The following is a 22,692-nucleotide window of genomic DNA, read 5'->3' on the forward strand; positions in this document are numbered from 1 at the left end:
TTTTGCTTCATTACTCATGTTACAAAAATGTAATATTAATCAGAATGACATGTTTACACTAGTGAGGTCACATATAGTATTGTCAAGAAATGTTTAAGGTTGACTTCCATTTGAAGTGTTACCGATAAGTTGATAGGGTTAGCCATTATTTGAGCCTTTACAATGGGAACACAGTAAATGTGTACCACACTGAACTGAAATTACAGTAGCTTTTAGTGAAAATGGCGCTGAACATTTTCTTTAACACATGGACCAAATGCCATGACCGTGTCAAAATTAGTAGTTGATAGAGCATGTTTATGACATATGTCACTCTCTGTGGCAATTGATACGTCAAACACATGACTATAAATCTGGTCTTGTGGTTTTCCATAAAGGTAAGTGAATGCGTATATTCGATATACAGCTACTTGTAACTGTGGTTCCAACTAAAGTTTATATGAAACATGTTTCTGGCTTTTTTTTTCTTTCTATAAAACCATATTAACTTGAGCAGAGGGAAAGCATTAAAACACCTGCCACCATGTTTATGATGAGGAAAATATACAGCCCACTTCCTGTAATGAGGCATAAATTTCCTGCCAAGTTGTGGTTTGTGCCATTATACCATCCCACAGTGTGTCTGTGGGCGTCAGAATAGAAAGATTATTGAGTCCCATCAGTGACAACCAGGATAACCGGAGATGCTATTATCGTATTTCCCCAGGGACGCTTAGAAAGAAGTACTGGCTGGCACAGCCTCCTCTAAGGAGAGAGGAGGAGTCCGCTGTGATGTAAGTAGCTCACAAGCTGTCACTACGTGAGGAACTCTCCTCTCTCCTCCGCCCACTTGCACATGAGGTCAGGGGTCAGTGGGCCACTGAAGATGTGCTCCATAGGAAAATCGAAGGCCTTGTCTTGCACCTCTTTTTTAAAAAAAAAAAAAAAAAAAAGTAAAACCCTGTTGGTCAAGTTGTGCTCGACCATCTCGCATGATTGGCAAATGGGGCAGTCGGGGGAACACTTTTCTCTCTAATCCCTGGACAAAGTCAAATAAATAGAGTCTTCGTCAGCATGGCTGTCTGGCCTCTTCAAGTCGGGGCCGTTTAGATTATTTGACCTAACAAGCATCTCTCATGTCACTGACTCACCTACAGATTTGTTTTTCTGCCCCATATCTGATTCAGTCTCCACTTTCGCTGCTAATTCTGTAGACAACACCCGACACTCCCCTCCTGCACTGCCGTTTGGGCCCCACCCCTTCACGCACCCACACACACTGCTCGCGAGGTTACGCGGCGTCTCTCTCTGACCCCGGCTTGTTTCTCCCTCGGTGGCCTCTAATGGTTTATTTTGTGTCAAACCTAATTCTAGCTATACTCCAAGTGATTGAGAAGCAAATTTTTCCAATTTTCTGCTCCTTTTTCTCCACACACACTCCTTATTATTTATCGTAATGTACTGCCCAAAGTGTTTATTAGTGTTTTCAATGAAGGTATGTCTGAAAATACGCAACGTATAAGAAAATGTCAGGAACACAGACCTGTGAGTACCTGAAAGTGTGTGCTCTGTTTGCGTTTTCAATGCCAGCTGTCAGAGCCTGCTTTTGCTGAATAGGGAATGGAAAAGTTTGAACTTTGAAAGTCTGTTTTGGGAAGGTCAGATTGACAGCACAGGGCTAGTGTTCAATGGCGGCAGAAGTGAGTACATTTCGTTACATGTCCATCTTCGTTAGAGAATTATATATGTAGAAAACAAGTTGTGCATTCAAATGCTCTGCAAAGCAGGCAGTTTTTTTTTTAAGTTTAATTTCTATGTTTATAATTGACAATGATAATCAGTTCAGATGATGGATGGATGGAAGGAAATTCCAAATAAATTAAGAAACACCTTATGCAAGCAGAAAATGGCAAAATAGTACAAATGATTTTAGTATTTAGTATTATGAAATACTTATTGAGTGGATAATGCTCCCAAACTGATAAATTGTTGTTTAGACCAGAATTGTCACAAAAAGTATAAATGCTGAAATAATGAGAGTCAAAAACATTCAATTTTGAATATTACCACGGTGTAACAAAACAAAACGGTTAGATCCTGAACAAAGTTGTTTTGTAATTGTTTCCAAAATATTTTCATAATTTTATCACCACAAGTCAAAGCATGTGGAATTATATTTATCTTTGAGTGACTGTATGGTTTCTCAATTTTGATTTTTGTTATACTTAGTTAGCATGGTCCATTTATTTCACAGGGTAATCTATTTCCCAGTTTACTAAATCTTACACCAAAACATACACGCGCGTTTATACCAAATTCCAAAATGTTTACTTCCTCATGTGGTTCGCTGCCAACAGAGCTGGGGAGTTTTGTTTGGGCTTTTCCGTAAGGCTGTATAATGACAATCCATCACACTCACCTCATGCAAAACAGTGAATAGAAGACTTTTAAGTCTAATATCAACTTGACTACTTGCTTGTCCATCTGCTGGTCAGGCTGGACTAGTGAGGCTATTACCTCTCCTCCGTGTAATTAAAGTGTCTGGTGGGAGGAGGCTACAAAGTGCAATCTGGCTGGTCTGCACACACGGGTGCAGGAATTAGCAGCTGCTGCGGCCTTCCCATCAGCTGGGGTAACAATAGTTGACCCTGGACAGTAATTGAATAAGATTCCCCCTTCTTGTATTATTCAGAAGCCATCCTTCTAACTTGGGTCTTAATGATTGGCCTTTGGTGGCCGTCCTGCTTCAGAAAGATAAATTACCTACTTCTCCTTTATTGTTAATATTGATTTGGGTGTTAAGATTGATCTGAAAAAATGGAAGGGAACATGAACTGTATTTTTAATAGTTATCAGCCCAATAAAGAAACTGCTATATGTAAGTATCTGTGCTCACCAGTTAGAGTTCAAGAAATGTCGTTTCCACTGTTTAGCCTGTAATTAATTATAATTGCTGGAGAAAAAAATAAAAATAAAAATAAATTATAATTGCTGGCCAATCTGTCCCGTGTTACTGAACTAAGCGCCAATGCTAACAATCCAATGTCTAGAGCAACGACGTTTCCACATACATAGCGTGTTTAATACAAATCAAATTCTTTAATTCAATGCCAACTACAAGTGGATGGAAAGGTTGAAAAGTCAGGCTATTATGAGACTATGATAGATGTTTCGAACGTAATCCTTTTCAGTCAGTTTGGTTCCATTTTCACATTGAATAAATCTGTCATCAGAAGATACCAGCTAGCCGAGCTGTGTCTGCTCTCTACAGGAGACAGCCCGGACTGGGCAGGTCCCATTCAGTGCATTAAATACTGTTTGATAAGCTCCTATGAAAGGGGTGCCTCACTTTTGGCCGCAGAGCTTTTAGATGGGTGTGTTGTTGGGAACGTTAAGGGAGAAGGGCTAAACTTAGTGACTGAAAGCCAATTAATTAGGGATTGGATGTTCTAGCTAGTACGCTTTAGCTATTTAAAAATGGCAACACAGCTCAAACCACCTTTCGAACAATTTCTTAAGTTTATGAGCAACGCCATAATCAAGGTGAATTTGGATCCTCAGTTGGCATGAGTGACGGATGAAGAGCTTATCTGCCATTTAGCAAAGCGCTCAACTCTCATGTGTTCAGGCTTGTTGGCAACTTACCATCTAAGGAACAAAAGCGCTGTGAAGTGGCTCGATATTAGTGCTGTCATAGCACTAAGGAGCCTGTAACCTCATTAGGAGGTGGGGTGACCTTCAGTGTAACACAGCCCGCTGAAGTCCAAGTAGGTCCTTCAGCAATAAAACCCCTACAGCTACTTCCTCCCTATCAGCGCAGACACAAATGTGGCCGATAGTGTTATCAGCTTTTTATGTCCAACCAACTTCAAGGCACCATTAAACAATAATCAACAATATTATTAACAATCGACTAATTCATTTTCACATTTAACTGGAGAACCCACGGGGTCAAATTTGGCCCCTATAAATTCTGCTACTCAAATAACAAAGACCTTCTTCTTTTTTTTTTTCGGCAGTGATTTTGTCCCTGTGTTCTTGTTTCCATTGGCCAAAGTGTGTTTGAACATTCAAAATCCAGTTCTAAAATGCAACAAATAAAACAAGAAAATATATTGTTCAATGTAGCTGTGTATTTGATTGATTAGTTTCTTAAATTCTAAATAGTTTACTGACAGTTTTTGTTATTCTGATTTTTCAAAATGATACCCCTAAATCCCAAAATGGTCAAATTTCGCCCTAATCCTAAATTAGGGAATAAAGGGTTAAAATTGAAAAAAACATATATTTTGGTGTTCAGTGAATTTATAGCAGTCATTTAATGTATAATTCATAATTTTCCAAAGAAGAAAAGGGTTATTGGGTTCTCCAGGGTTAAGGCCTTTAAGTGGCTGGAATAATTTTTCTAGATAAATTAGATAAGTAGATAACCAACGCCGCTAGAGATTGTACTGCACTTCCACTGAGTACAAAGTGGAAAGCTAAATCTTGACCGATTGCAGAAACTGCCATTTTGTCATTGTTTTTTTGACTCTGGCCATTTGTTGAGACCACCCACCCAACATAGCCATATGCCCCCTACTGAAACTTGATTGCAGGTGGGACAGGCTGCACGTTTAAAGATTCAACGGGGGTCACTTTGTTTTGAATTTCAATACGTTACCCCTTTAGAAGAAAAAACCTCCTGCCCTCGTGGGAGCCATATAATCATGCCTGTGCAGTCTGTGGCTTACTGTCTTAAAGCTAACTTTTGTCTTTCTCTTTCTCTGTCTGTCTCTGTCCCTTCCTCTATAGAACACCGCAGACCAAGTAGCCTTCCAAGTGGGCGGCGGCCTATCAGCTTTGGAGCAAATCCTGCAGGTCGTCTCTGCTGCCGCTTCACCTACCGCCCTTCCCCGTATCCCTTACAAGTTAGTACCATGTTTAAATTGCACATGGGTAATCTACTTCACAGAATTTGTAGTTAACTTTCAGTTGAGCACGATTTATTTGTGCATTTTACACCAGTTCGTTCCCGCTGGCTGAACTCACAAGAAGTGGACTTTATGTTTGAAAATTGACAAAGAAATCACCTGGTTCTATTTCATCCCTTGTGACCGCTTCTCATTTCAGATTTGTTTACACAGAACAGTGAAGTTTGTTTTTCTAATGCACAGAAATGGCACAGTTGCCGTTTCATTTTGTGGCGTCTATCCTAACAAACCCAGTAAATTTCTGGTTTATAGTCGCATCTCAATAAATACGCTTAAAATGTATCAATGAGTAACAATGTGTTCGTAGAAATTTGAAAGCAGTTCCATTTCGCCAATCAATTTGAGTTCATTCTTTACTGTGGCAACGTGTCCCATTTGCCATTTAGAGTGCAGGGTATTTTTGAGTTGTGGGTCTGGAGTTTGCTGGGCCTTCCCGTAGATAACATTTGAGAGGCAGTGCTACTTCTAGTGGAACTCTGTAATGGAGCAGAATGGCCTTGCTCTTCCATTCATTAGCATTTAGTGGTCTCTGAATCCCCGCTAATGGAGAAATTCTTTTATTTATAAGGCTTTTAAGGGCATCACTTGTCTATTGATTTTTTTTTTCAGGGGAGCTTGAATCAATCATCCTAATCTGAGGGAATCCTTAGCAGCAGATTTCTGTTTAATTATTAATTTAACCATGTTTTGATTCACTCTGTACTAAGCTGTGACCTTGTATAGAAAAATCTACAATCATCTTTGAGTTCTAATGACATAAATTTCTGTCATATTCAGCTTTATAGTAGTCATACATCTCCCCTCATCCAAGACACAATAGCTTTAGAAAATGACCTTGATTGGTCACATTTCAGCTTTCATTGGCTATATTTGAACTCGGTTTATCTGTCCTTTGGAAAAATGCTAATATTTAAGTGTAATGCCCCTTTGGCCACAACAAGGATGATATAAAAACACATTGTTCTTTGGCAATGTCATGAGACATCTGGCTAATGACTATTTGTCAGCGTTCTTGCTAACTAGTAAAAAGAAGTAGTCAGGCTGTCTACTTGTCACTATCCTTCATCTGGTTGGCTTCACGTCATAATGGACCACCATGTAGACACTAGCCCCAGAGTCCGTTCTATTCTGTTTACAATTGATGCTACCATATTGATCGCTTCCTCTTGCCAGATGAGCAGAGCAATTTAAGGGTGGCAACTGCGGTGATGCACTGGTCATATCTCTCCCCAGGGATGTTAACTCCATCCTGTTACCATTACATTAATGAGCTAATTCCTCTGCAAACTTCTACTTATGTCCCGGTGTAACCCTGTGTTGGCTGCATGGTTGTGGAATTACAATTTTGCATTAAGTAGCTACACGAGAGGAGATTGGAATCACTCATTAGAAGTTTGTAAGTGTACCAAATAATGTAGTTAATACTGCTTTGACTTGAAAAGACAGATAATGTTGTCATGGTAACTTGATCAAGCTTGAGGAGTCCATGGACATGCGTGTCAACCCAATTTGTATTTGCGCCTCTTGTCTCATATGACGTGGTGTATCCTGTGAAATTAGACCCGCTGCCAGTGGCTTTATTTCAGGATGTTTTCCACCATTTGTTTGAGTGTGTGCATGACGCCGTGTTACGGCTCATCAGATTCCCCACCCCCTTCTACCTGACCAGTGTTGAGCAACAACCAGAGTCGATGTCCTGGAAGCACTCAGGGTATCAGAGTGATCAGCAGCAGAATCAAATTAAATGTCATTTAGATAGCAGTGAATGAAAGGATTGTTTGACAGCACAAGGAACTGGATTTCCTCCTCACCTTTTCTATTTTGGCTTAGGGTTCTTTTTCTTCCCCTGAACACAAATTTGCCCTGTTTAAGAGGCAGTGACTCAACCTGATCTGGAAGTTGGTCAGATTTCTGCCGGTTTACTCCAGCCAAGCTTGACTGCTCATATAGGAAGCGTACAGAGAGTGAGAAATGTGAGACTTGAGGAGCACAGATCCCAGGGTAGATAAATCAAGGCAGTGACAAAAAGAGCCTTTTGCATGTTTGATGTCTTTATAAATGGCATTGGGAGATTTGTTTGATGTTAAAACTACATTACCAAAAACCTTAATGACTTCAGTTTCATTAGTGTTTACTTTTTAATTGCAAGCCATCATTAGTTTAATTGAAACTCTGAATTGTTCTGGACTTCCTATGTGGACCTCATGAAGAGATATACTAACAGAAATTGCAATTAACTCCACCTCCCCACACTTTAACCCTATCACGCAAAAGGCCACAGGCCACACAAGCAGCTACAGATTGGGGTTAAAGTTGATCAGGTGTATGCCATCCCTCCACCTCCCATCCACATTTCTCCAAGGATTTAACACAAAGCTTCACAGGTAAAATGTTAATCCCTGTTTTGTGAGATACACTTGGGCGTCAGGGTGCAGATTATCGCTTATTCATTATTCTGTCTGAAATGTCAGGCTTTAGTAAGTATGGTAATTTCATAGCACAATTGTGACCATTATCTGGATTTAGTGGATGAACAGATTTGCCGTGGTCACTTTTGGGATCACCATGCAAAGAACAATCAGAACCTGCATGGAGGTGCAACTGAAGGAATGTTGCCTCCACCGGTCAACCGACACGCCTAAGACAATATGTTTGAGTAACATGAGACAAGATGGCGTGGCACTTTACTAAATTGTCTCTCAAAATCTCTTGACTGGCGCCGTCACGAATGGCTATTGGGATAGAGAGATTCCCAGAGAGGGCGGCCTATCAGGTGTCGGCCTCATCAAGCTCAATTAGGTGGGAGGAAACCAAAGACAGATCGCTGCGATGCCTCATTGTACAAGCTGGTGTAAGGGCATAAGACAAACATGTCTTTGATAGACTCCCCATTTGTTCGGAGATGACCAAAGACAAGCCCGATTAGCTGTGTTACAAAGCAATTGCATGCTCATTACATTGGCTATTGGGTGAGTGGTTATGCCAGAGGCCTAGATTGGTATCTAGAGAACTGAATTGATTTTGGTAAAGCCAGTCAGAGAAAACAGGAAATAGACATACATTTAATCACATTAGAATAAAAATTCCTATGGTTTACTGTTAATAAAATAATAAATGTAATGCTGGCTCTGCTACTTATTGGTGTACTTTATAGGATGTATACGATGGCATTTATAGGGAAGTACGCACAACAGGCCTACAGCACAGTTGTTACCGTTGCTTCAATGGACCACAATGAACTTGTTGCTGTGTTGATAGCTCTTTGGCAGAAGGCAATCTTTTCATCTCAGACTTCTGTGATGCTGTGGAATGAGGCTAAACTCAAACAAGGCCAAGATCTTGGATACAATCATGGTGACGTTGAGCACCTTAGTTAACTCCTGTCCTTGGCTACCAAAGTTTGGATTTTGTAAGCCGTGCGCAGCATTTTATGATTTTATTCAAACTGACATTACTTTTTTTCATCAAAACAAGCTGATCATCTTACCACCGACCGTCAAATGAGGAAGAATGCCATTTTGGCAGATGGCTGCTAGCTCACAGCCTTATTTTATTATGCCTTTGTGTATTTTTGTTACCTCCTGCTCCACATTGCATTTTGTCATCAGACTTGATGTTTGCCACTGGACTACGTCTTAGTTTAGATAAATGTGTTAACATGTTATGGAAGCACAAGATGTCTGCTCGCTACTTGAGAATTCTAACAAAGTTAGTCTCCGACTCGGATCTCCCTCAGCCTAATATATTTTCCTTGTCTTATGCCAGCGTGGCTTGACTGAAAAGTAGCAGCAGATGTGAAGGCGGTGAAGGCTTTGGTAGATATCAAAATGTTTACCAATTGAAATTACCATGGCCTGCTTTTTAGACACGAGGCAGATTCCTTTTTCCCCACCGTGTTGATGCAACACGCCATGTTGCCAATTGCTAAAATATACAGTTGTCAGGAAATATTAGCTGGGCAAATGTAGTGTCACCGCCGAAGGACTGGTCAGTTATCTACGGCATCAGTCTTCTTTGGTGTTTGTTTTAGATCACACAGAATACAGAGGCAAGCTGGCATTCTTATCGCTGGAACTGCCTGGGGCCGGAACGGCTTTATCTCTTCAGTGGAAATGCTGCAAAATCTCAGCCAAAATGAGACTGAGATTATGTTCCACTGCCTTGAGGAAGTCTCGTGTGCCTCCTCATAAGTACCTGATACGGGTTTCATCCGTTAAACCGTTTTCACGTTGCCACTGAGATATGCCTTTGACTTAGGAAGACAAACTACACTCTAAGCACAAGTACACAAAAGTGTGTTTAGTTTCCTAATGAGTGAATGAGTCCAATTGTGAATGTATTCAGTTCACACACACACACAAAAACCGGTTTACAAACAAACTTTTTGGACAAATATTAAACTATACTAATTGTACTATAGTATGCCACGTAAAAATAATTTGTGCTGTGCAGTAAATATTTCAGGTATCTGTTTTTTTGTTTTTTTGTTTCCTGTAAATTGGCCAACTGAATGGCACCCAAGAAAGTGAAAATTGCAAGTGATTGTGGCATTAAGAAGCCCATAAATTGAGGGTTGCATCTATTGAGCTCTCACTGGTTAGGTAAGCCCTCCTCCGTGTCACCGCTGCCAGATTGAGAAGGGAGAGCAAGAGAGAGATGTTATATTTGTATTTTAAAATTACTACCACTTTTACTTTTTTTAAAAATAAAAAATAAAAATTAGGGGGGTGTTGGAACGGATTAATGGCATTTCAATTCACTTCAATGGGGAGAGTTGATTTGAGATACAAATTATGAGTTTCAACCTTAAGTCATGGAACAAAATCTAACTATTAAATCAAGGTGCCATTGTTTTTTTCTTAATCCAATCTCTTAATATATTCATAATTGCCCTTTTCTTTCTTAGGTCCCTTTGCGTTGCTGTGAATACCTACTACTATACATGCTCCTGCTGCCCCCTCAATTGCTCCTATGTGCTGTTTAGCAACAAGATCGCACTCCTCATGGACGTGCTGCTCCACCAGCTAACAGTAAGTCCATATATCAATGTTGTGTTCAATTAAACAGGCCGGATTTTTCACTGACAAATTCAATTTGTGAGAAAATTCAGACGATCATGATTTATTTATTTTTTTTCGGTATTCACCATTTTTTGTGAGCCTTTCGTTTGGTGGTGCACTGTAAGATTTTTCAAATGCAAAATTGGTGCCTTGGTTCAATAAACGTTGTGAAACACGGCTGTAATGGTAGAATTACAAACTCTATTATTTTGGTAACCTCAACAGCTATTTAGAGTGCAAATACATAATAATATGTGAAATAGCCCATGCATGTTTTATTAAAGCTCCCGTGCAGTGTTTGTGATTGTTCAGTGGAACACTTCAACACCTTTTCACAAAGAGTATTTGCGTGCACAGCCAGTTATTCGGCTTTGCAACACGTCAGGTCTTTTTCTTTCATCACCCTGTAAGAAGTCAACTTCATCCCTCGGCAAACATCTACTGGTGCCGGCTAGCTGAGCCGTACTCGCCACACACAGACGGGACAAGTTGCAGGCACTCGTTTGTGATACATGCATGAACTCTGTTGGGGTTTCTTTCTTCTGTTCTGAGTTCCAATTCAAAGCAGTCATATTTCCTTAGGGCACGACAGAGAGAGGTTGGCATCTTTGTTTCAGTTTATATAAAACATCACAGCTGCTGCTACATTGACTGACATGTCTAGTAGGGTTGCAACAGACAAATCTTTTTTTCCCCTGACCTGAGAAATTGTTTGCGCTCTGACACATCATTTGTGCTTGATGTTGTTTAACACTTTTCCTGTACTTTAACACGTCTTAGGTCCTGGTATGCAAGTTGCAGGGAACTGAGTACGGCAGGGTTTGCCTTGCCATGTTATGAGCGAATCCCCTCTTTAATTAGATTTTTGGAGAATGTCGGCATTGGTCTTGCTTTAACCTACACTGGCAGCATTCAACTCAGCCATTAGAGCCAGCCAAACGTTTTAGTGTTACGCATCGCTGTGTAAACCTAACTTTTTAGACAATTAGTTAAACATACAATGGTATGAAAAGCCTGTAGTGCTAAATATTTTTTGTAAGCTTTTTTAAAGTGGCATATATATTGGGAAAGGGATTTTTATTTTTAACTTTGTACATTTAACAATTACTGCATATTTCATGTTGGCCTCAGTGTGATTGTTTTGTTTTTGTTTTGCAGCTTTATGTCCCTGATGAGGACAAGTCCATCTTTGGCCGCAGTGTTAACAAGCAAGTGTTTGAGGGTTTTACCACCGGCCTATTGCAGACCACAGCTACCATCTTGGGGTGCCTGTCGCCGCTGACCTCCGAATCAGGGAAAGTGGAAAACACGTTGATTTCTTCGCCAGATCCCAAGGTCAAGAACTCTACCACAGACTCTTTCAATACTCGCACACAAGACCTAATCAGGTATTTCCCATTTCTTCTTTTATTTACTGGGTCATTTTTGTTGCTATACAGGTGCTCGTCCATTAATTAGAATATCCTTGAAAAGTTGAATAATTTCCATAATTCCATTCAAAAAGTCAAACTTTCATAGATTATAGATTCAGGGCCCACCACTTAAGTAAATTCAAGTATTTGTTTATTTTTACATTATTTGGGCTTCCAGCTCATAAAACCCACGAAAACAGGATGTCCAAAAATTTGAATAATGTGAAGAAATCACCATGCATACTTCCCAGTGTTTTGGATGTTATTGTCATACATTTTGCCACTTGTTGTCGACTGAAGATGACATCAATGTTGCTCAGGGCTCAGGCAACAACCAATTAGAGCTCACCTGGCTTCTGAAGCTGCGCTGTGATTGGTTGTTAACTGAAGACCTGAGCAACATTGACGTCATCTTCAAGTGGCAAAATGGCCGCCCCCTGAGATGGATAAAAAAAACAGCTGGATTTTGCTGCTTAACTCGTATTCCACTAACGTAATATTAACCAGAATACCATATTTAGATTAGTGGGGCTGCATAGAACATATTATTGTCAAAAAATTTGGGGGGTTAACTTCCCTTTTAAATGAGTGCAAGATTTCAACCTATGGATCTTCTGTGGCATGTCTCTTGAAGTATTAGCTGGCAAAATGTGAGCCCTCTTGGAAATCGACCAAATGGTTGTTTCGTCAAAATGGGAGTAGTGTGAGAATGAGCGTGTATTCTGGCATTTTTCCAATTTGTACTCTATGCACACACATTTCAAGTAGGATACATTTCTAGAGGGGTGGGTGCATGGTAATGTAAACAGAGAGCACTTGCAGGGCTTTGAAAGGTGCCCTTGAACCTGCCGTTGGAGCTCGCCATGCAGGTCTGGACTGTAGGAGGTAACCTGTGATGGAGAAATGCGGGCTATGAGGAAAGGCAGGCCTGGCCCCATGAAGAAGCCATTGCATGAGTGCGTCCTTTCTCCCGTCCCTCCCACAAGCCGTGATTCATCATGTTGGAGCAGCTGCAAGGAACCGCCACTCTCATCCACTGACCTAGTCGTAACCCTGGAGACAGGAGAGGCCTTGAGAAAAATGGCGTGGTCTCAGTTAATCCCAAGTATGAGCAGAGGATTTACCTCAACGGCCTTCTGTAATGTATTAGCAAGTGAGAAAGGACAAAAGATCAAAACATTTTTAGCTTTCGTTTTGACACTCTCATTATACCGGACCATATATCACACGGAAAGCAGCTCACAATTTCGTTTTTGCTTATTACCGCATTCTCAGTTTTGGTTTCAGTGCTTTTAGACCTTCGTCATTGTCATAAATGTTTTTAGTTCAGGCTCACATGATGTGGCGCCAAGCAGCAAGTGCGACCACCAAGCAGCTTGTCAAACATAACGCAGACGTTGAACAAAGCAGTCAACGTGAGGATGGATCCTTTCAGCCAAAGTCAGTCTGAGAAAGAGGAAGAAGTCAAAACAATTGGAAACGGGTTCAAGTGTCGAATGGGCTGCAATGGAATATCGGCATCGTCACCTGTTTTAAGGGGCCCCTCAATAGTGACGAAGAAATACACATCGACGGAAGGCTGTTTGTTATACAAGCACGTTCTTCACACAAAATCCAACCGTGTAATTCATAAAACTGTTTTCTAGAACTTTTCAAAAAGCCTCAGCTTTATTGGTTGAATTAATTGATTTGGTAGCTTCAGTCACTATTACGCAATTAGTCCAAGGCTGTGTTGATGGGCAACAAATATTTAGGCATACTGAAACAGCAGGAAGATGGCCCCTAGGTAAGTATACACAAAAGGCCTTCTAATGACACTATTAGGAGTGATTTGTGGCTGAAAAGACCACAAGGAAACTTGATCATGAGACCTGCCATTGGCAAAGACAAATTACAGATATTACAGTAATTGCACTGGGAGGAGGGTGGAAATGAGTTGTTAGCTTTCTGTTGCAGAGATGTGAGGTTAGGGATTTATTTTGTAAGACATCAAATTTATCTTTGGTCCATTTGGTTGCATGTCTTTCTCTTCTTGCAGCTATGTGGTCAACATGGGTTTGATTGACAAACTGTATGGGTGCTTCCTATCCATCCAAAGTCCTGTGGATGAGCACCCCAAGATGTCCGCTTTCCTCCAGCAAGCCTCAGCTTTGCTGTACAGCATGTGCAAGCTGTGCTTTGTCGTAACGGGACGGTAAGCATGTCTCTGTTGTGTGTCTTGTTTTTTTTTCTCGATCACTAATGATGACTCCCATGGTTACTCAAACAAAGACAGTTGGTTCCTCTACAATCAGCCGGCGGATCGTTTCCTCCAGCCAGCTAGCTAAGCTGTCGTTACCGCCGATCGAGATAGGCATCTACTTGACCCGGCTCTCTGTCACTCACCATAAACCTTAGCTTGCAGCTCGGGGGGGAGCCCACCCACATGTGCGGCGGTGACCTCCCCTAAAGAGAGGTTCAGTGGTGCTGCTGACAGAGGCTAAGCATACAGTCACACCAATGGACATCAGCGCCAAAGTTCTTCACTTGAAAGCAACATTGCCCACAGTAGCTGGGATACGCTTTGATGTCGCACATTTTACCGGGGAATGCACTTAATGCATTTTTTTCTGCTTAATATTGATATCAAATAGCATTATTAGTTTAAGATTTTTTTCCGTGACTGCCTCACCTCAGTGCCAAGGAACAGAATGTTCACGTCGTCAGACACTTAGCAGGTGGAAGAAGATTAAAAGTACATTAGTCATTTTTTTCCCCCTTATAGGAAAGGTTGTGTTCTAGTATCTAAGCATGATTGATAGCATAGCAGAGCTATGCTGTGACAGCTTAGTTTGACAAAGTTTAGAGAAATAGACACTAGGGCTGGGTTTAAAAATTTAATGAATCCAAGCCCGATATCGATTCCGACAACCATGAATCGATCATTTTATACATCTCTTTTCCCATAAATTCTTAAGAAAATAGAATTTTTCAAGGCCGAATTTTTTGTGTATCTTGTTTTCTTGAAATTTGCTGTTCACATGAATTTAAAAGTATTTTATTACATTTATGAAAGACCTTAATTATTGCACTTTAAGACAATTGAGAATCTTTTTCATTTATGTTTACAATTGTATTTGATTATGAAAATATTTTCATCTCATACTTGCTGATGATTGACATCAGCTTGAGTAACACTTAACTCATTCACTCCCAGACATTTTCACTGAAGCAACTCCTTCCGCTCCTGGCTGTTTTACTGGATTTTGACTGATTTTGCAAGGCCCTGTGTTCTATTGCTATTGGAACCTACCAAAAAAAAAGATTAGAGTCTCTCCTTTCATTAGGAAAAAAAATTATATTTGTATTAGTTTCCGTTTTGCCGAAATTAGCATTAGAATATAGCTAATAGACACACAGGTTTTTAAATCTATCTTTTTTTCTGCCATGCCCATGAACCTCATTCAGCATCTAACAGGCGTAGTTATGCTGTCTGTGCGTCACGTGAGAGAATGTTCAGTGGCCATGTAGAATATTTAGTCCATGCCAGTTGCTGTGTCTGGGGATTATAATGGCATTAGGAGGTTGTGTTCTAGTGTAGCAGCATACTTCACACAAGGCCTGTTGGCTAACGTCAAGTATCAGCACGCACTGTGGGTTCCTTCCAGAGGTCACACACCCTCCACTGTGCATGACTGCAAATCATGGCTGCTGCTGTGGAGGCCTTTTTAGCAGGATTCATTTGAGGTGGTCACAAAAGTAACATAATATGTAGATATTTTAGTTTTATCAAGTAATACTTTGCAGATGTGCTTTTGTGTAAATTACATTTTGCACAATTAATGGGCTGTGGATGGAGTGACCCGGGAGATCCCATTTTATTTTCATTATTCTTCTCTCTTTCTATTATTGACCATGCATTTCCCGTCTCCTCCTCAGTGCGTCTAGTATATTTGACAACAAGCGGCAGGACCCAACCGGGCTGACGGCCCTGCTGCAATCGACAGACCTGGTGGGAGTGGTGCACACGCTGTATTCCATCCTGCTGCACAGCTTCTCGCCAGAGTCATCCTCTCAGAGCCAGGAACCTTACAGCCCAGGGGTCATCCAGGTGGCTTTGCAAGGCATCCGCTTCCTCAACAGTTTTGCCCTGCTTGACCTCTCTGCCTTCCAGGTATCCACAATAATGATATAGTTTTGTGTTAACAAAGAAACTATTGGTTTAGCACACCCTTGGTATCAAAAAGGACAAATGTGTCATTTTCGTGTATTGTGCTTGCTTTCTACAAAATTCTGGAGGAAGAAGAAATCATTGTTCATCAGCTAACCCAATCATTAACTCTGGAGAACCCAAGAACCCTTTTCTTCTTTGGAAAATTATGAATTATATATTAAATGATTGCTATAAGTTCACTGAACACCAAAATATATGTTTTTTCAATTTTAACCCTTTATTCCCCAATTTAGGATATGGGCGAAATTTGACCCTTTTGGGATTTAGTGGTATCATTTCGAAAAATCAGAATAACAAAAACTGTCAGTAAACTATTTAGAATTTAAGAAAATAATCAATCAAATACACAGCTACATTGAACAATATAATTTTTTTGTTTTATTTGATGCATTTTAGAACTGGATTTTGAATGTACAAACACACTTTTGGCCAATGGAAACAAGAACGCAGGGACAAAATCACTGCTGGAAAAAAAAAAACAGGTCTTTGTTATTTGAGTAGCAGAATTTATAGGGGCCAAATTTGACCCTGTGGGTTCTCCAGGGTTAAAAACAATCTCAGTGCCCACAGAAAAAAAAAAAAAAACAACTACAAATATTTATCTTTCCTTGATCGAATAAATCTGTAAACTTGATCCGTTGTTCGAGGTGGAGTTTCTCTCCGCAGGACAAAAGTGACCTGTGGACATAAACACAGATGACCTCTGACCTGTGGTCTGTTGTCAGGATTGATTAGATCCCGGTGGGTCAGTGGTTGGGACGAGCACAAGTGATTAGCACTGTAAACTGGGCCGTGTGTTAAGTAAGCCCAAGGAGGAGAAAACAGCAGCATCACTGTGCAGAAAAGGTTATTTATTTGAACATCTAACTCTGATCTACTCCGCCGCTATGTCTTGAACTCAAGTGGTCCTCAGCCTTTTATGTGCCTTGCGATGGTTTCACGTAAAGCTATTTTTTTTGACTGACTGATATAGAAAAACATGTTTTTAATACAACGCACCCTTACACTGAATATAGTAATTAATGTAATTAGTTAAATGTCTGACTTGATTACCTTCAATGAGCTTGTCCCATCTTGGAGCGCCATTGAAACTCGAAATATATTTTATAGTACCGTATGTCCAGCCTACTCTGCAATTTTGTTTTGGTCGATCTCGTTGCATAAAATCCTGCTTTATAAATATAGGATGTTGGAAATGAAGCAACATATTAAGTGCTTTTTTGGCCGTTTTCATTGCCTTATTTGTGAGCTTGTCGTCGCATATTACGCAGAGCGGGCTTGGTGCGTGAGAATCACCTGTAACATTAAACCCGTATTTTAACAAGGACTTTTGACTCATTTTTGCAAGCTTGTGGGCTTACGTTTGTACTGTATCATGTGACTGAGACAATTGGTTTGACATGTAGCGAGGCACAGGCAGATGCACCTAATAAAAGCTCCCTACTCTGACTTGTCTAATACATTTGATCAATTTTAACTTGACGCGTCGCTGTAAGGCTTTACAATATGTTTAGCCCCAAAGGTATACTGTTTATGGATTTTACAATACTCAAACTGTTTGAGTGGAGTTGTGATGATCTTTTGGTGCTCCGTCACACTGACATGTTTGATAAATACTGTCAGCAAACCGCTCCTCTCATCTCATTTTCCTGCTGGTTTTGGGATGTTTTATGGCATTTGGTCTGTTTGCACTCTTTCTACCAAGCATGTTCCCACGACAACACACATAAAATGTTTTATTACATTGAGAGCTTTGTAATCTTAGTCGCAGGCAATTCATGTTAATTGAGCGTGCCGCACACTAATGCCGCTTGCGATGTCTCAGACTGTTCTAGGAGCCGAGGGCTTGTCACTCGCTTTCCGCCACATTGTCAGCTCGCTGCTGTGGTACTGCACCCAGCATTCGGCAGAAGAGCTCCTCCACGAAGTCATCATCTGTGTCGGATACTTCACTGTCAATCACCCGGACAACCAGGTAAATGAGATGTAGAAAACGTATGCATTGACATCCAACTGATAATATTTGCATTACACTCACTGGCCACAAAATTATTTCAAAAATTCTGTCTTTATAAATTGAATGTTCAGTTTTGATTTAGTTTATTATTTTGGGTGGGAAGTTTGCATCCTACAAAGAGCTGTTCTTAATTAATTAGAGTATTACACAACAACTAAAGATTTTACGAAAACAAAAAATAAATAGAAATTACCATGAAAAATTTACAGGAGGTCATTTTCTGCTTTGTAAGTGGTACTTAACAGACTTGAAATATGTTACTGGCTGATGCTTAAAGACAAATAAAAAATTATATGTACTGTAAAATTATGGACTATGATTTTATTTTACTTGATTAATGAATAATATTTTTATTTAATTTTTTTTTTATTGTATTTTTTACAAATTGAACATTATACTGCATATATTAAAATTTTGTTTTTTATTAGAGCTGTCAAACGATTACATTTTGATTAATTATGATTAATCACTTAATTATAAAGGCTATTTATCAACATCTTTTCCCCGCCAAATTTGAAGAGCACCTGGTAAGTATGTGTTTAATTAAATGTATTTAATGTTTGAGGCTGTCTTCCACATTTTTGTATCCACTGCACACTCTCCACCTCCTCTTTTTCTAGTCTGTTAATTACTTGCATTACTTTTAAAAAAAAGACCCCAATATTTTGACTAGAACAAATATTCTGAATGTCATACGCAAACATTTATTAAATGCTTTAGTTACGTTTATTGCTCAAGCACAACCTGTGCTACCTTTAACGCAACCGTCCGCTGTTGAGATAAAGGATTATCTGCAGTCAAAATTAATAGTGTGTTTAATAATGTAATAATTTTTGTGATTAATCAATAAGTTAGCGCATTTTTTATTTTATATATTACATTAACTCGATCCTTACTTTGGTCTAATTAGATTATTGCTCATGATTTAATATTTATTACCTGTTACATAAAGCACCTGTTTTAAGTTAAGTTTCTTTGCAATTCCCTACCTGTGGCCAATGTATCCCCCCCCCCCCCTTTCCCCCTTCTGCAGTGCCCCAGACGGCATGCACAACTCAGCCTTCTATCCACTTACGGGACAGTGATGTGCACGAGCAGATCTTACTGCTGTGTAATTGGCTGTCATGCATGGCCCGTCTAGCAGGCCCCTGATCAGCTACACTTGGCTGCACCCTGATTATGTTGAATCCGACGGGCACAGACAGCAGCCTCTAACCTCTGACACATCGTTGATGTCCTCTTAGCAATTTATAGGCTGATTAGTGATTCTAATTAAGCAGATTTTTCAATTTGAATTAAAGCGACCCCACCACTGTACCACATTCAGGCTTTCTTGTGTGAGCCTATCCCTTTCAATTATTGTAATGTACAAAATGTGAGAGGCAATTTGCATTTCATATTGAATAATCGAATGAGGGGTGATGATTAAGTAACGTGACTGACAAGATTATGTGTCTCCGTGCGCACATAAAGTCCGCAGCCGTGCATGACCCTATTCGCTAAAGCAAAATTTGTGTTCCTAATTCGGTATAAAATCGTTGATCCGTGGTTCGTGTGCTCTCTGTAAAAAGGTTATGAGAACGAATAACGTATTTGAATTTTTTTTGTAAATCACATTGGACCTCCAGGTCGTACGGTTCCCAATTTCCCACACAACTAACAAACGGTGACGATCTTCGCCAGTGGTCCACTTGTGGGAACGCGTCTCTTGAGTTCCGCACCAAGATGGATGGCGTCTAGGAGAGTATTCCGAGCAGTTTGATCGTTCCTCCGGCTAATGTAAGCACTGGCACAGCACAAAAGCAACCCGAGCCGAGGCCCGTGCGGTCGCCGTCGCCGCTGATTCAATGTCGGCGCACCAGCTTTTGTTTACGTATGTGCTCTAGAAATGAAGCCGCTCATAAAAAGCAGAACTTTGAAGCATACGTCCTGATGTACCCCCCTCCCCCCTCCCCCTTCTGCTCAAGGGGCATGAATAATTCACTTTGTCAGACAAAAAGCCATTGCGGGAGCAACATATGTAGGCTTGCTTGTAGGGGCCACTGAGCCATGTAGCCATATGTTGCATTGTCTGTAAGGCAGGTCTGTGAAAATACTAAAGAACAAAAACAACCTTTATTTGATCGCTTACAATTAAAAGTGTACTTCCTCTCATCCTGCATAGAAATATGCATTCATAATCTCCTTACTGTGATTCATGCACGATGATGAGCGCCGGCGGTGGAATCTTTGAACTGGCGGAACTGTCATTGGAAAGTGTTGACATGTTAACCCAATTGATTCCAACAAGCTTGTGTTGTGTGTAAATCTTAAGAAAAGCTTTTTTGTTTGAGTGCACGTGGACGCAAAAAAAAGTCCACTTGGCAAGCAAACAAAGGATTAATTTCAGGTTGCATAAAAGGATTTGTGAATGAGGTGAGATTAGCTGTTTATCTTGCTGAGATTTTCTCTTTTGGAATCTGCGGAAGATCATTTCCCGAGCAGAGCTTTATCTTCGGGGTCATCCCGCTTCTTCCCATTCCCTCAGAGGGCGTTTCCTCCGCCCTCCAGGCCCGAGCATGATCTTTAGGCCTGTAATTCTTGCTAACCTGATGTTGAAACGCTCCCTTCAGCGGCTCATTACTGCCGAGACAAGCCAAGCCAAGCCGCCCGCGGCAGGGAATGTTACACTCTCTATCACCCGGCAGAGTAAACAGACGCAGACAAACGCAGTCGCCGCTGACTGGCAGGAAAAACGCCTGATTGTTCTGCGATTTTTACATTCGACGAATGCGAGTCCGACCGACTTACTGAAGTCGAGAACATCTTTTATTTTTTTTACTGCTGCAAACCTTTTGAGAGCGGAGATTGCGTTTGTCATCAGCATCATTCCACAGTGGGATTATCATCCGGGAGATCTAGGATAGGACGGCGGCGTCAGGGATAGATATTGGTTTTATTGAGTCAACACATGACTCTATGGGCTTTTTTTCAGACGGCTGACAATTACCCTAAAGTCAAGTTGGAGTGTCTATGTCAATGTCTGCGTTGCTGGAATTGGCTTGTCGAAAGAGAGTTTACATAGGAGCTGACGCGTGTCTGGATAAACGGTTGTAAACAGTTATTTGAGCAACTTGGCTTTGTTTGTTGTTTTTGCGGCGCTGCTCTGTCGGCTTATCAGTATTACGCTACGCACGATATATACGGCTCTTGTTCCTGTGAAGTTGTTAGGATGCTGTCCAGACGCATTGATGAATGATAGACATCGTCTCTTTCTTCATTTTTGTGACAGAATAGATTCCACGGCAAATTATACGTCAAGTGCATCATCAGCACAATTCAAGTGCTGACATTTTACATTTGGATTGACGCTGTTAAAAATCTTATTTGGAGAATGTTTATTGCGTCTTTAACCTAGTTTCCACTTCCACATTGCCTTTTTCCCCCCTCCAAAAGTCTGCACGCGTTCCACAACATTAACTTTAACACACTCTTTGTTGTCATTGTGAATAGCGAGGAAGTTATGTCATGGAAGTGTCATAAAAAGCAGCACTGTTTAAAAATGCCAGGTCTCCCAGCTTCAGAAGCAGAGCAGCGAAGGCGTTTAGTTTTTTTCCACGGTCGGCGTTTTCACGCTGGCCAGATGCCTTGACGGGTTTTTTATTATGTCAGACTTTACTGTGCAGTTACTCGGACTCAGCCGGGGAAAAGGTGCATTAAAGTTTAGTCTCCGGTCACCATCCTAACCTCATACTCTCTCAACTGTCATTCAAGTGTAAAAATGAGAAAACATTATAACATTTCAGTCTTAATAACGAATTATAAAGGATTGATGTAGGATGCCTCTTGCACATTTCCCTTATTTACATTCTTATTGCGCAAGTCTTAAAAAGTAGGGATATCAGGAGATTACAATTTTTAATCATAATCACATAACTTCAACAGTTAACTCAGGATTAATCGCAAATTTTATATCTGTTTTGATTGTGCAATAAAATGTACAATAAAATATTGTATTTTCTTAGTTTTCATAAGTGGAAAAATGTTACACGAATAGAAATATGCACCATTGATACAGTAATTTCATAAAAATTCATAAAATTGAGTTGAATGTAAAATATGGTACTGTACTGTAAAAAGCAAGTGTGATATTGATTTGTGTTGAGATTATTTTTCTGCCACTAGATGGCATAATTGCATTTGTAAGACATTGGTGACAGCTCAGTGCATTTTTCTTTTCATATTAACAGCTATCTAATCTTTAACATGAGATAATTTGTGAAATTTTGCACATTTCTAAAATTGTAAAATACAACTTGACCCCAGTCTCCACAAATATATGCATTATTATTGAATTTATTACTGCTAAAACTTGACGTGGACGTGCGTTGAGACTGGAATTCCACCAGTACAGTCTTTCCAAGTAAGGCGTTGTCATTAACTCATTCACTGCCATTGACGGCTATAGATGTCAAAAATTCATTTGAACTATTTCTACTAGCTTAACTTTTTTCAACAAGAGTATGAAAACCTAGAAAAAAAATATTGTACATTTAGAACAGATTTTTTTTTTAATTAATCGTGAGTTAACCATTGAAGTAATACAATTCAAAATTTTAATCGCGATTTAAAAAAGAAAAGATTATTAAAAAAATTAGGGGCGTCAGGCGCTAAATTTTTTTTTGCGTAATTAATCGCATGACTTCACTAGTTAACTCACGATTAATCTCAAATTTTATATGTGTCCTAAATGTACAATAAAAAAATTATAGGTTTTCATGTTCTTGTTAACAAAAGTGGAAAAAAATGTTAAACTAAAAGAAATAGTTCAAATGAATTTTTGACGTCTATAGCCGTCAATGGCAGTGAATGAGTTAATCACGCATTAAAACAATTAGTGGCATTAAAGGAACTTTAAATTTACTCAGAATTAATGCACTCATTTTGACACCCCTACTACAAAGATATTAACATCCGTAAAATAAAAAATAATCAAACGCCCTACATTTTGTAAGTATGAAGCAAATAGAGATGCTAGCGTCTGAATATGTCTGCTTGC

The 22,692-nt window shown here is 39.9% G+C and overlaps 1 protein-coding gene across 4 annotated transcripts in view; it reads left to right on the forward strand.

Annotated features, from left to right (window-relative positions):
• The window catches only part of scaper (S-phase cyclin A-associated protein in the ER), a 57,343-nt gene that overhangs the window by 27,967 nt on the left and 6,684 nt on the right, over positions 1-22,692 (forward strand). For all 4 annotated transcript variants that reach the window (XM_077567341.1, XM_077567344.1, XM_077567342.1 and 1 more), the window contains 6 exons: positions 4,774-4,889; positions 9,859-9,982; positions 11,171-11,400; positions 13,463-13,618; positions 15,343-15,577; positions 17,463-17,612. In XM_077567341.1, the coding sequence (XP_077423467.1) occupies positions 4,774-4,889; positions 9,859-9,982; positions 11,171-11,400; positions 13,463-13,618; positions 15,343-15,577; positions 17,463-17,612 (1,011 nt within the window). The remainder of the gene's footprint in view (positions 1-4,773; positions 4,890-9,858; positions 9,983-11,170; positions 11,401-13,462; positions 13,619-15,342; positions 15,578-17,462; positions 17,613-22,692) is intronic.

The sequence above is a fragment of the Vanacampus margaritifer genome, chromosome 6 (assembly GCF_051991255.1).
Source record: "Vanacampus margaritifer isolate UIUO_Vmar chromosome 6, RoL_Vmar_1.0, whole genome shotgun sequence".
Classification (NCBI taxonomy): Eukaryota; Metazoa; Chordata; class Actinopteri; order Syngnathiformes; family Syngnathidae; genus Vanacampus; species Vanacampus margaritifer.